At 51.1% G+C, this 13,203-nt stretch overlaps 1 protein-coding gene across 3 annotated transcripts in view; it reads right to left on the reverse strand.

Moving 5' to 3' along the window:
* WHRN (whirlin) overlaps window positions 1-13,203 on the reverse strand; it is a 231,093-nt gene that overhangs the window by 207,692 nt on the left and 10,198 nt on the right. For all 3 annotated transcript variants that reach the window (XR_011338833.1, XM_069873077.1, XM_069873078.1), the window contains exon 2: window positions 3,889-4,104. Coding sequence is in view for 2 of the 3 variants with exons in the window: in XM_069873077.1 (XP_069729178.1) it covers window positions 3,889-4,104 (216 nt within the window). In the remaining variant the exon portion in view is untranslated. The remainder of the gene's footprint in view (window positions 1-3,888; window positions 4,105-13,203) is intronic.

Below are 13,203 nucleotides of genomic sequence, written 5' to 3' on the forward strand. Positions count from 1 at the left end.
GATGAACGTAGGATGCTTCCACCAACCTTGAATTTAACCTTGCAAAAGCTGGAAACGTCACCTCAACTACAGCAGCATTGCAGGCTGACTGAGCTGTAGCAACGCATTAACGAACCTGCTGGTTCGCATCAATTCAGTCTCCTGCTGTAGGGCTGAAGTCTGAGCTCTACTGTACTTTCCCAAAGTGCCTGGTTGAAAGCTTTTGCATATGTATTCCGGGACATTCAGATCGATTAGAAATAGGAGAGAGAGGGAGAGAAAAAATAACCAACTAATCCCCATCCCTTTCCTCAGAATGTAAAACCATCCAGAAATCAAATAGCCCTTGGGGGTACCTGTCAGTTCCAGTTGACTGGGCTGAATTAACCAGGGATATGTTGCATTTATTTGCATGATATTTATGACAGAGTAACACTGTTTTCAACAGTTAAGTACATATATTTATATATATCTACATGCATAAATAAAAAGAGAAAGAACTAGACACAAACTGATCCCCTGTTCTGGGACCCGTTTTTACCTCTCAGTGATATGTGGTAAGTCAGGACAAAGCAACTCAGCTAATCCATGCCCCAAAACAAGTGCTCAGACAAATGACGCAGACAGTCACGCCAAATAACTGCGGTCAAATCTACCGGCCAGGTCATGCTCTCCTCCCTGCCAGCCAGTCTTTGATTACAGTGGGTTTTCCTTCATGGTTGGCTCACAAAGCAAGGTACCTCTAGATTCAGAAGTGTCTGGGTGCCCTGTGTTGTTTAAAAGTCGTAGCATCCAATAATTTGCTTTTGCTGGTCTTAGAAATGGGAATTCGGTAGTGGAGGTTATCGCAACGTGCACTGCACGCCTTACGTGTTGACACCAATGAGCAGGGCAGTGAGGAGGAGCTGGTTTGGAGGCAGATTCTGGACAGCGCAAGGAGTGGAGGGGTTAGGGTGCTGTTCTGAGCAACCTTAAGTTCCACCAGTGCTAACGGCCACTGCCAAATGCACTTCTAAAGCAACCAAGCCAGCAGGGTGGGGAGAAGGGTGCATCACGCTTGTGGTTAGCAAGGATGGAGGCCCCGTAACAGGGCAGGGAGAAGGGCTCCAGGCAGCACCAAGAGCTGCCTACAGCAGAGCAGGAGGCACGTTGGAGGCTGATGCATGACATCAAGTCTGGAGCAGGAGAGGGAGCCAAGAGACACCCCCTGAGCTGCGTGGGGATCCCAGGACTGAAACAACACATGGTGGATAGGATGAGAGGAAACAGATTTAAGCTGTGCCAAGGGAAGTGTAGATTGAATATTAAGAAAAATTCCTTTACTGAAAGAGTGGTGAAGCATTGGAAGAGGCTGCCCAGGGCAGTGGTGGAGTCTCCATCCCTGGTTCAAAAAGCATGGAGACATGGCGCTTTGGGACATGGTTCCGAGTAGGCACAGTGGGGTTGGACTCACGGTTGTACTGGATGAGCTTAGAGGGCTCTTCCAACCTTAATAATTCTGTGATTCTGTTAGAAGTGCAGAACACGGCCAGCGCAGCACAGAGCGGCAGGATGGGAACAGCAGAGTGACAGCAGATCTTTGCACACCCATTTCTGTGCACTTCAAGTATTTCCTACAACTGCCATTGACTCTTTCCAGGTTAATAGAGGGGGTTTTCCCTCTGTCCTGGGGTAAAAGCACAATCCTCCACTACAAGAAGTCAAATAGCTGTCTGATTGTGTGAAGCAGCACCAAGGAATGGAAGAACAAGCTCAGATTTTGGAAGAGCCAGGTGGAGCATGAGGCTCTTCACCACTCCTCACACCTGGACAAAAGGTCCTGAAGCCAGGAAGCTGCAAGCTGGTAGCACCATGAAGATTGGGCATCCCACCTAAGGCTGGCAAATCTTCCCAGTGCTCTGCAACTAGAGCACTCCTGCAAAGAGGTGTCATAGCAACGGCATCCAAGAAGCACAGCTCACAAGAAGGGTAGCTACTTCTGCGTGCCAACATCCTACATCTCTGCTAGAACTGTGTCATGGTGGGCAACTTGGAGCTGGGGCTCTTTGCACCTTGGGAGTGTATCCAACAGCAGCCAAGACCAGCATGGATGTGCTTTGAAGTTTAGCACGGCCTTCGTTCAACTTGGCTTCATTCCCTTCCAAAGCAGATTAAGCAATGGTAATTAAACCTCTTTAAACTTGCAAAGTTCGGTTGGATTCATTTTCATGTACACCCTCTACGAGCCAGCCCTGAGGAGCTCAGGAGCAGGAGCAGCAGAGACTGCTGACCGGTCCATGCAGCAGCCAAGTGGCTCAGAGACAAGCAGGGCACCTGTAACCTCACCTCCCCAGGGATGGATGGTTGGGGCTGTCTGGGGCCAGGCGAGGCTCAGGCACTGGGCAGGGATGCAAACAGCTGCAGGCTTCTGAGCACTTTGTATTGATACATTGCAAGGAGTAAAGGAAAAGCGGTCAGAGAAACACCTCCTGCCTTCAGCTTCAAAGAGTGGCTGCCTGCTGTATTGAGGGGACACTGAGGGATGTCGGAAGGGAGACACATGACACCAGCAAGCTAGCAGTGGCTGCTTTCCTCTTTAAAGCAGCAAGAAAGGGCCCTTCTTCCCTGTGGCCCACACGAATATTTCAACAGCAAAGCACCTCATCCTCTATTAGATTTTTTTCCTCTTTGGCTGGGGTGTGATGTTCTAGCTTACTGATCCCTCCACAGCCTTTCCAGATGGAGTTGAGGACATTTGGGGCATACAATCAAAGCGCTGGAGACAGCCAGAGTGATCTCAGGATGGAAATACTCCAAGGTTTCAACCAACTACACCTTTGGGAAGCAAACACCCTGCTAACTCAGACACCAGTACTTGGATATCCCATGAATGCCAGTGAGGCATCACCATGTCAGCATCAAGAGAGCGAGCTCCCCAGTCTGTGTCTCACTGCACGGGCATCTGAGCACTGCTCCTCTGCAACTACAGGTCTCTAGGTCTGTATGGAGATGTGAAGCATGAGGAAGAAGAAACACTAAATCCTCGACATCAGATATTACAGCTCAAACACATCCTCTGCTGCCTTCACTTACAATAAGGCCTGTCTGAAAGGTGGGCAGGCTCACAGGGAGAGGAGGGGGCTGGAAGGAGACATGCTGATGTGCTTTGCTTTCTGTCAAAGGTCTGACATCCAAGCCCTGCTGGAGTGAGCCCGCACTGCCCCGACACTGCCAGCTCCCGTGGGCACCATTACGAAAGGCGCTCCATTCACCTCCCTGCTCCTTTTTCACTTGCCAGGGCTTTTTGCCCAAGCATTGCTCAGGTCCTTCCTGGCTCAGTCTGGCTCTCCCCAAACGGTAAAGGAAAATCACATATTTTATTTGATAGTGGTTTTGGAAGAGAAGAATTGGTCTTTTTATTACTTGACAATACACCCAAGAGACTCAAGAAGCCTCATGAATACGCCCAAGGAAAAGTCTGAAACACAGGAGGAAGGGCAGTAAAGCACTCTGAGATCCAGCCCTCCAAATCTGCCAGCCTTCCTGAGCATAACATCCATGTCAGCCTCTCAATGACCTGTTTGGGAAAAGCCTTAAAAGCAACTTCTGGTTTGACTGCATTTCCTGGCAGGACCCTCACAGTCTACATGTGGACAACACCTAGGCTCCAGCTCAGGTTCTACTTGACTCAAGTGGGAACAAAGCCAATCCCTCCCAACCTACAAGACTCCTCAGGAAGACAGAGGGAAAGCTACAGACCAAGGGAGAAAACCAGGATCCAGGAAATCCTAAAGCAGAGACAGGCTATTCTGATAGAGGCCAGAATCACACAAATAGAAAGCATAAGGGGCACAAAGAGCGTTGGCACCTACACACTAACAGCAAACCACAGACAGGCGCCCAGGGCTGTGCCTGGTCCCCCTTGCTCACCTTTTTCTCATCTCCCTCTTGCAGGAGCTGGAGGTGGCTCCTCTTCTCGCTGTCCTTGCGGAGGGAGCTGTTCTGGTGGTGGGGCAGGCCCATCGGTGGGGACACGCTCCGGCCCTGCGGGTCTACCCAGGTGTAGATGTGGTTGGTGACATAGCCCCCCGGGATGCGTCCCACCGAATGGACAGACAGGTTGAGCTTCTTGCAGCCTTTCAGTACCTAGAAGAGAAGCCAAGGAGAGGAGGGAGTTAATGCCTACAGAGGGGGAAGAACAATCTGTCTTTGGGCTTTAGAGTGATGTAACTTTGCTCTTCCTTGAGGCTCAAAGATCTCAAGCTACTCTGCAACCACCAGCTGAATGACTGAGCTACATAAAAAGCCAGTGAGAAAGGTGGAATTCTTCTATTCTCTCCTGAACAGCAACAGTGCCCAGGCAAAACTGCTGCTGCTGATAGAGAAAATATCCTCTCCCCACCAGCCAGGGAAAGAGCAGAGTGAAGTTAAGTACAGGAGGCAAGGTGGGCAGTGACGTGCCCAGAAGGAACCCCAGGGCATGCTGAACCTGAGACTGAGCAGTCCTGCAGCTTTGGAGAAAGGCAGAGCAGTGCAGGCATCAGCGCTGGAGGAGATCACCAGGATCCCCAACTCAGCCTCAAACTCTGCCATTGGAAAGGCTCTTGATGCCTTCAGTAGACACCGACAATATCCCCAGAAATTATTCCTCTGTGGCCATTTTCTTGCCAGCTGCCGCCTCAGCACAACCAGTCAATTAATGAGTACAATATTTAATAAATAAATACCTATATTTAAACCAGCATACACTGAGATGACCTTGAGATTGAGACAAAGCCATCTGCAATCGCTCTTCTGCTCTTCCAGCTTCCACTGTCAGAAGCTGACACAGGTTTTCTAGTAAACTGAAGTTAACATATAGGAGCTCTCCCTGGGGACAGCTGTAAGCGCTGATCTCTCCTGAGGCCTCAGGAAAATCAGCGTTCCAGATCTGCTCTCAGAAAGGAGGTGTTTTGTTGCTCCCCTCCATATATACACCCTTTGGATGAGCTGCTCCTGCAAGGTCTCCTCTCCCCACCGCACTGAGCAGAGAAGATGCTGAGCAAATCTCATGTCCGGGAAGAACTAATACCAGCAGCTCATCGGTAATGAGCAATGTCATCAGTAATATTGGGCTGGCTGGATCCCAGCTCTGACCTGGCAATGCTCTTGTCCCTCCCTGCCAGAGCCAGAGAGAATCCGGCTCGCCAGTTCCCAGTTCAGCATATCCATCGCATATAGCAATTTGGCCACAAAGCTGTCATGTGTTCCCAAGATCATCACGTGCCTGGAGAGCTTAAACAAGGACTGCAAATCCAACAGCCCCATCAGAACAACCGAGGAGCACTTCAGTGTCCTGGGCTGCTCACTAACACCAGCCCCTGTCCCATTAGCTCCTCTGGTCTCTCAAACACATCTCCTGCTGTGACCTCCTCTCTCCCTGCGAACACGTGGAGCCCAGCCCAGCTGGCTCACGTGCAGAGGTGCTCACCTCGCTCCAGTCTTGTTAATATCTGCCCAAGTGTCACTGGGACAATGGAGCTGTTTGAGTCCGCTGCCCACCCGGGGGCACCACTCTCTAATGGGCATCCACACTTCCAGTTCAGCTTCCTGACCCAAAGCCCCTTCATACACTGCCAAGCAGACAGGCTCAGGATGATCCAAACTCCACAGCAATCAGTTGGGGGTGGCAGGGAGCTGCTCATGTACCAGAGCAGAGTGACCCCTGTGAGATGGGGCACAGCGCCCCTAGGAACAATCTCATCCCCTTCTCTCTGCATTTACTGCCAACCTGTTCTGTGCAGGTCTCTGGGACCGATGCAGGAAACCCATTCCCCTGTTCCTCAGAGCATCCATCCTGGCAGAGGAGTGGGATTCAAAGATAACCCTCTGGGGCTTCTAGCACACAGGAGAGGCATCAGGCACAGGAGAAGTGAGCAAGGGCAGGCAGGGCCCCCAGCTCTGCACCTAGGAGCATCCAAGCCTGACCGGAGGACAGGGCACCAGCTGTTGCCCAAGGCTGAAAGCAGGCAGAGTGCTGGCTCCTTCTGCGCTGCCTCGGCTAAATGTCATCTCCTGAAAGAGCAGGGACAGCAACAGAGCTGCTCTCTAGAGGCACGGTAAAGTTTCTAGGGATGAGAGGCCAGAGATTTACAAGGGAGTTTTTATGTCCCCCTGCAGCTCCCTTGACAAGGCCACCAGGAGATGGGACCTCAGCCAACAGGGAGATGTTTTATGCATGATGGTGACAGCAGAGAGCCTGGAGGCAAGGAGAGCAGCTGCCTGGCTCAAGACAGTGGGCTGCACCAGGGCTCCTTGCAGCCTCAGTATGAGACGAGGAAGCAAACAGAAGCTGGCGGTGCCCATCCCTGACAGCTGGTCCCGGTAGAAGGCAGAGCTGTGGCAAGCAAGGTGGTGACACTCTGGGTAGTCCCTTCTACATCTACCAAAGCTTCTCAAGGACTTGGCGAGTGAAGTGGTTTCCTGATCGGCAGTGTTCCTCCCCAGCACTAATGCCCACTGAAGAGCTAGGGCAGAGCTGTAATGGGGATACTGCAGCAGGGACCTTCCATGCACGTAGGAGCCCTTCAGGCTCTACTGGTCTCCAAGCCACCTGCACTATGAAAAGCAGACTGCACCTTTTGGAGAACTTTCGGGTGACTGCAAGTCGGGGAGGACAGTGGCACCCATAAAGGATTTACTTAACCGCTGTGAGGCAGAGCGGGACCATCCAGGCAGCTCAAGGACGGTAGCCCACAGACATTGACCTCAGTAAGTGGGGATTCCAGCTTCCTGCCCTTGTGCTTGATGCTAAACATGCTCAAAAGGATGGTGCTGGCCTCAAGAAACAAGTGAGAAAGAGCAAGCAGAAAGGGGAGAAGTGAGGTAGGAAACACCTTGTCCAAGGTGACCCCATAAGCTCCTGAGAAAGCTGGTGAGAGCCCCTCTCTTGGCACTGTCACACCCACTCACCGACTCTGTCTCTGCACACAGCCGAGTCCCCATGCTTCCCACTGCAACTCTGACCCGCTTTCCAGCGCTGCCTTTCTCAAGTCAGGCTACACCTAAGCCCCTGCCTGCTCCTACCCTGCCCCACCTGATTCACAGCCTGCATCCAACGGTCCCTCCATCACGTGCTGCTTCCATCCTCTCTGGTTAATCTCACTCTTCGTTGGTGTTATAACCCATGACACAATGAAAAGCTACGAGCTGGTGGAAGAGCCTCGGCCGCTGGACATCCCCAACATACACAGAACACTCGAGTGTGTACTGGTGAGCAGATGTATACCACACCGTTGCAGGCACCAGAAACAAACACGTAGGTAAAAAACAGCAGCTCTTTAACAGAACACACCAACACTACAGAGCCATTTAAGAGCTGCTGAAGGGTGTAGAGCACAAGTCTTATAAAGAGCCGTTGAGGGACCCGAGGCTCTTTAGCCTGGAGAAAAGGAGGCTGAGGGGAGACCTCATCGCTCTCTACAACTGCCTGAAAGGAGGCTGGGGTGAAGTGGGTGTTGATCTCTTCTGCCAAGTAACAATACGAGAGGAAACAGCCTTAAGTTGCACCAGGGGAGGTGTAGATTGGATACTGGGAAAGATTTCTTTACTGACAGAGTGCTGAAGCCCCGGCAGAGGCTGCCCAAGGCAGTGGGGGAGTCTCCATCCCTGGAGGTGGCTGTGGAACTCCAGGACATGGTTTAGCAGGCACAGTGGTGCTGGGCTGGTGCTTGCACTGAATGATCTTAGAATTCTTTTCCAACCTTAATGATACTACGTTTCTAAGAGAAGAAGAGCCGATCCTTTCTCTAGAACACAGTCCCTATGGCCCTGATTCAACACAGCCTTCAGGCATGTGCTGAAATGAGCACACATCTAAGCCTCTGCCTAGAACATGCTTAAGCACAGGTCTGAAATTCAGCCACTGAAGCCTATTTGTAAGCTGAACCTAAAAGAACAGGTTTTTGAGTTGTGAGCTTGAATCCACTGAAAGGGATTCTGGTTTTATTACTTTTAGGATAAGCCTAGGTTTGTACCAGCTCAGGGGTAAATCCTTCTTTAGCTGCGAGAACAACCAGCCTGAGGAAACACAGCTTTAACCTCCGCTAGAAGCACAGCTACTCCAGTAAACCAGAGCACAGCTCCTGCCTGAGGATGAGGTCTGGCATGTGTGCCGGAGGCTGAGGAGCACAAGGGTTGCTCAGCACTACCTGCGTCCTCCGTCTGGCCACCACAGCCTCTTCAAAATCACAGGACAGACACCACTTCCCTGACCTGGTGACCACTAAAGCCAGTTTTGTTCAAGCATTCAAGATTCCTCTGTTCATCAGGCAGCCACCAGCTCTTTAAACTAGGGCTACACATAGCTACAAGAGGAGACAAGGAGAGCAGCAGTGTTTTCCGTTGGATAACAGCACCACACATGCTCCCTAACAAAGCACAGCAGGCACTGGAATGGGATCTGGCACCAGTCTACAAAACCTTTGTACATCCACACACTGAACTAGACTTTAACAAAGAACCTGGCACAAAGAGCTGCGGAGTGATGAGGCATCAGGTGAGCCAGATGGGAGAAGCTTCCATCGCACATCCAAACTGAGATAGAAGCTACTATTAGCCGCTTTGCTGAGCTCCAGGTGAGCAGAGCTACTATCCATCTCCCTGCAAGGGAAGAAAAGCTACGCTTCCCTCTCTGGTTTTCTCCCTGCCTTTAGCAAGGCTGGTGCATCTGTTCATGTTCTGGTTTGTCAGAGTTCCCCTTCTGGCACCTGCAGAGATGCAGTCTGTTACCCTCGGGGAAGGGAGGAAAACCAATGGCACCAGGGGTATTAGAAGAGCTCTCTGGAACAGAACCTGCTGGGAGAAGGTTGTGGTCCTGGAAGCGGTGCAGTGATCTTGTGAGCAGCCCATGCAAAGGGGCCACCTCTGCATTGCACAGCTCAGGAGTCACCCATCCTACATCCAAACCCACCCCCACGCTGATATGTGGGGTTTAACCCTTGTTCTCACTCAGCTCCCAGGAGCCTACAGGTCAGCCCCTGGGATCCCCAGCACAGCTCCCAAGCCAGCAGAGCCAACAGCCTCCACCAGCTTTTCCTATTTAACAACCCTTTGCTTTGACAGGCAGATCAGGATGATCCAAGGTGCCTTTAGGTCAGGAGTCAAAAAACCTCCAGCTGTCACAGATCCTGCCTCTGACTTCTGCCATAGTAAGTAGTTTCCCATTTTCCAGAGCCTCAGTTTCCCTGTATCAAGGCTGACAAATCATCTGCTTTTGGAAAGAACGCAGAGGCAGCCCCAACAGCAAGTCCCCTCCAAGATGGTTCATCTGGATTGGAGACAGACCCAGGAAGGCTTTTTCACCAAGCTGGGGGCACATGAGAGGCAGGCACCCTCAAGCAGCTACTGCCCTGCTCCATCCCACTTCATCCCATCAGTTCTGTTAATACACGTTTCCATCCAGCTCTCGGCAACTTTCCAAGTCTGGAGAAAACAAGGTTGATTTGACATCCCAGAGAAACCGGCAGGTAATTTTCTCATCCACTGAGCACGATTACTCGGCACCTCTGGGAAGTCAGCAGCACACGATAACGACTCTCTCCTGCCAGCTGTTCTTCAGGCTGTTATAAAGTGATTAGGGAGAAGCTTCCCTCTAAAGGATGCTCGAGTCCCAACACGAGCTTCTGTGAGTAAGCCAAGCTCCACCACAGTGGAACATTTGCCAGAAGTTTAATACTCCTGATAATTTTTATTGCTACAGCACTGGGATACAGAGTAGATTTAATGGGGCAGTTTATGCCTGCTGGTCCAGGATCTTGCCACCCGCTTTACGATGGAAGCAAGGCCAGGCTTGGCCGAGAGCTGCAGGGTTGAGCCAGCTCCCCTCCAGCGCAGTATGGAGCTGTAGATAGGGAAGAATACCTCAGGAAACAACTTCAGAATGAGAACTGAGGTGAAAGACTTGCCTCTAAGAAAATAAAGGGGTTTGAGCATAGAGGTGCTGTGAAAATAGAAATCATTACTAGCCACCCAAGGAGGCAAGAGCCAAGGCTAAAGGGCTGAGCTGGAGAGGCAGTGGGAACCTCTGCAAGCCCTTGGGGACACACCAGTGCTAGGGGACAATGACAGCTGCATTAAAAACAGGCTACTCAGCATCTCGGGCAGGGTGGAAGGTTTTCAAGCCAAGGATGCAGCAACAAAGCCTTTTGTCACAGGGAGAGGAGGTGGTCAATGTCAAAGCATCAGAGAACAAGACAGCCCCTGCTGCTCACCAGAACCAGCTCTGCTTGCCTCAGGGTCCTCCTCAGCAAGGGCAGAGAGCCTTGTTCTCCAGCGACTCAGCGTGGAGAGGAATCCTGGCATCCCCTGGGAGCAGCCAGCAGCCTGGGCAGACTTTGTGCTGAGGGACAGAACCCAGGTTCAGCTGGAGCTCATCACTGCCTGGACCATTGGGCTTCACCCCTCTCCCACCAGCTGGCTCTGCTGAGCTGGGAGCTCCAGGACATGAGTAGACAGATTCAGACCAGTATCCAAGGGCAGATCCACCCCCAAGGCTCCTCATCTTTGCCCAGCTGTCCCAACAAACAGGATTATTCTCTTTTCTATTTCATTTTAATGTAGTTTCTCAGGCTGGTAAGAGGGGGCTAAATGACAATCCAGGGATCAGAGGCGCTAATTACTGACCAGAGACCACCACAGGCAGCTTCTTCAACAATTCTTTCCCTGCCACTGCACAAGTCACTTTGGCCAGCACTGACCATCCCTGCAGCAGAGAGCAGGATTCATTTTCCAGCAGATCTCCCTCAACGTCAAGGAATTTTCCAGCCCTATCACATTGCCTTCTCCCACACTGTACATCCACTCTGGTCTCCTGGAATGTGTTTGCAGACAGTCCCAACACCCACCTGAGCCCCGGCCCTGGTGGAGGGGGGTTTCTGAGCCTTGTAAGCCTTCAGGCTGCTGGTCCCTGTGCCGGGTGGCCTAACCGCTGCTCCAAGCCTTAGCACTTTGCCTTTCCCAGCTCCCACTGAGCTGGCAAGAGTCCACTGACCTCGATTTTGCTGTCGGCCCTACTTAGAAAACAACAGCAGCACCAGCACCTGCCCACACGAACAATACACTTCCCATGAAGCAGGTCACCTTGGATCCCTGGGACAAAAGGAAAAGCTCTTCAAGCCAGAGTTTTCATCTAACAAGAAAAGCTTGGGGCCCATGGAGAGAAAGGGTAAGGCTCTGGATGGCAAAACTAAAAGGGAGAACTTCTTCCTCACAGACACATGGGTTGTCTTGTTACCGATGACTGCAGAGATACCACCACAGCATAATTCATCCTGCAGGCTCTTTGGGAAGCGTGCTGCTTGTTGGCACACTGAACCTTACCCATTTGCAGTGGACTATTAAATAAAATAATTCCACCTCCTTAATCCACTCTGCAGCATCAAGCAGTCTGCAGCTCCCTTTCCTCTCTCAAGTCATTGCAGGGATTTGCTACGTGTTGTTCAGTGCTACTGCATTTCACTCCAGACTCAGACAACATTTGGCTTTCCCCACCTACAATGCATCTGAAGACCATCATGACGAGGGTGGGCCCAGGATGCCCAGAGAAGCTGTGGCTGCTCCATCCCTGGAGGTGTCCAAGGCCAGGTTGGATGGGGCTTGGAGCAACTGGATCCAGTAGGAGGTGTCCCTGCCCATGGCAGGGGGGTGTGTAATTAGATGATCCTTAAGGTCCCTTCCAACTCAAACCATTCTATGATTTTATGGTGAAAGGTTTAATGCTCGTACCACAGCATGAAAGGACATCTGAACACAAGCTTAAAGAAATGATTTAGTTGAATCTGGGGAGCAGCGTCAAAGCATTTATCAGGGAAATGGTCACTGATTGCCTAGAGATGTTATTAGAACAAGAAAGAGCCAGAGAAAAGGGCAGATTGATTCCATGGGGCCACCGATCCCCTGACAACCCACTATTTAATTATCTATCAAGGCCTCTGAGAGTGAAGTAGGTTGCTCAAAATAGTAATAAAAAAAAAGGAAATACACATCTCCTGTACCCACAGTTATTACCTTTCAAAAAATGCAAAACCCAGCACAGAATGCAGCATCAAAGGAAGTGTAACCAGCAGGGCAAGGGAGAAGATTCTGCTCCTCTGTTCTGCTCTGGTAAGATCTCACCTGGAGCCCTGCATCCAGTTCTGGAGTCCTCAGCACAGGGAGGACATGGAGCTGTTGGAGTGAGTTCAGAGGAGGCCACGGAGATGATGCCAGGGCTGGAGCACCTCCCATGTCAGCACAGGCTGAAAGAGTTGGGGCTGTTCAGCCTGGAGAAGGGAAGACTGTTGGGTGACCTTAGAGCAGCTTCCAGTACAGAAAGCTGGGAAGGGGCACTTGATCAGGGAGTGCAGGAATGGGATGAGGGGGAACAGTTTTCAGCTGAAACAGGGGAGATTGAGATTGGGTCTTAGGGAGAAACGTTCTCCTGTGAGGGTGGGGAGGCCCTGGCCCCATTTGCCCAGAGCAGTGCTGGCTGCCCCATCCCTGAAGGGGTTCAAGGCCAGGTTGGATGGGGCTTGGAGCAATCGGATCCAGTGGAAGGTGTCCCTGATTGTGGCAGGGGTGGAACTGCATGGGCTTTGAGGTCCTTTTGAACCCAAACCATTCTGTGATTCTATGAATGCTGCATGTTCTTTACTCACATCAAGATGCCACCCTTCCTAAAGCCCACCTGTGTGCACCAGCCCATGCTTGCCCAGCACGTCCTGCATTACTGAACATTCCCCTCTCCTGTCTTCAAAATTTTCCCTTTGTTCTTTCTACTCTGAGGGCGCTGAAAGGTTGAAGCCTGAGTAACATCATCTTCCAGGCCTTCAAAAATTCCCTCAGTAGGAGCCCAGGTGTCAGAAATCAATGGCAATTAATCACCAGCATTCTTCTGGCAGCCTGAATAAAACATGCATCTCGTACGATACAGCCCACTCACTTACCTTCCCTGCTAATGAAATGAGCAATCTATTCCAATTCATTCTGTTAGTGGGCAGATCACAGTTTGAGACAAGAAGCATTAACTATGAGCCATCCTCCTCCTCGCTACATATGCAAACTGCTTTCTTCCAGTAATAACAGAGCCGTTTGGCTTCTCAGGCTGCTCAGATAATGGGCATCTGAGCCCTCGCTCCTTTTACACGCTGCAGAGGTCAGTGTGGAGGTTATCAATCACTGAAAAAACACACAATTTTCCAAGTCCCAAAAAAGTAAGGCTTGCTTTTT

This window comes from Phaenicophaeus curvirostris, chromosome 20, assembly GCF_032191515.1.
Source record: "Phaenicophaeus curvirostris isolate KB17595 chromosome 20, BPBGC_Pcur_1.0, whole genome shotgun sequence".
Classification (NCBI taxonomy): Eukaryota; Metazoa; Chordata; class Aves; order Cuculiformes; family Cuculidae; genus Phaenicophaeus; species Phaenicophaeus curvirostris.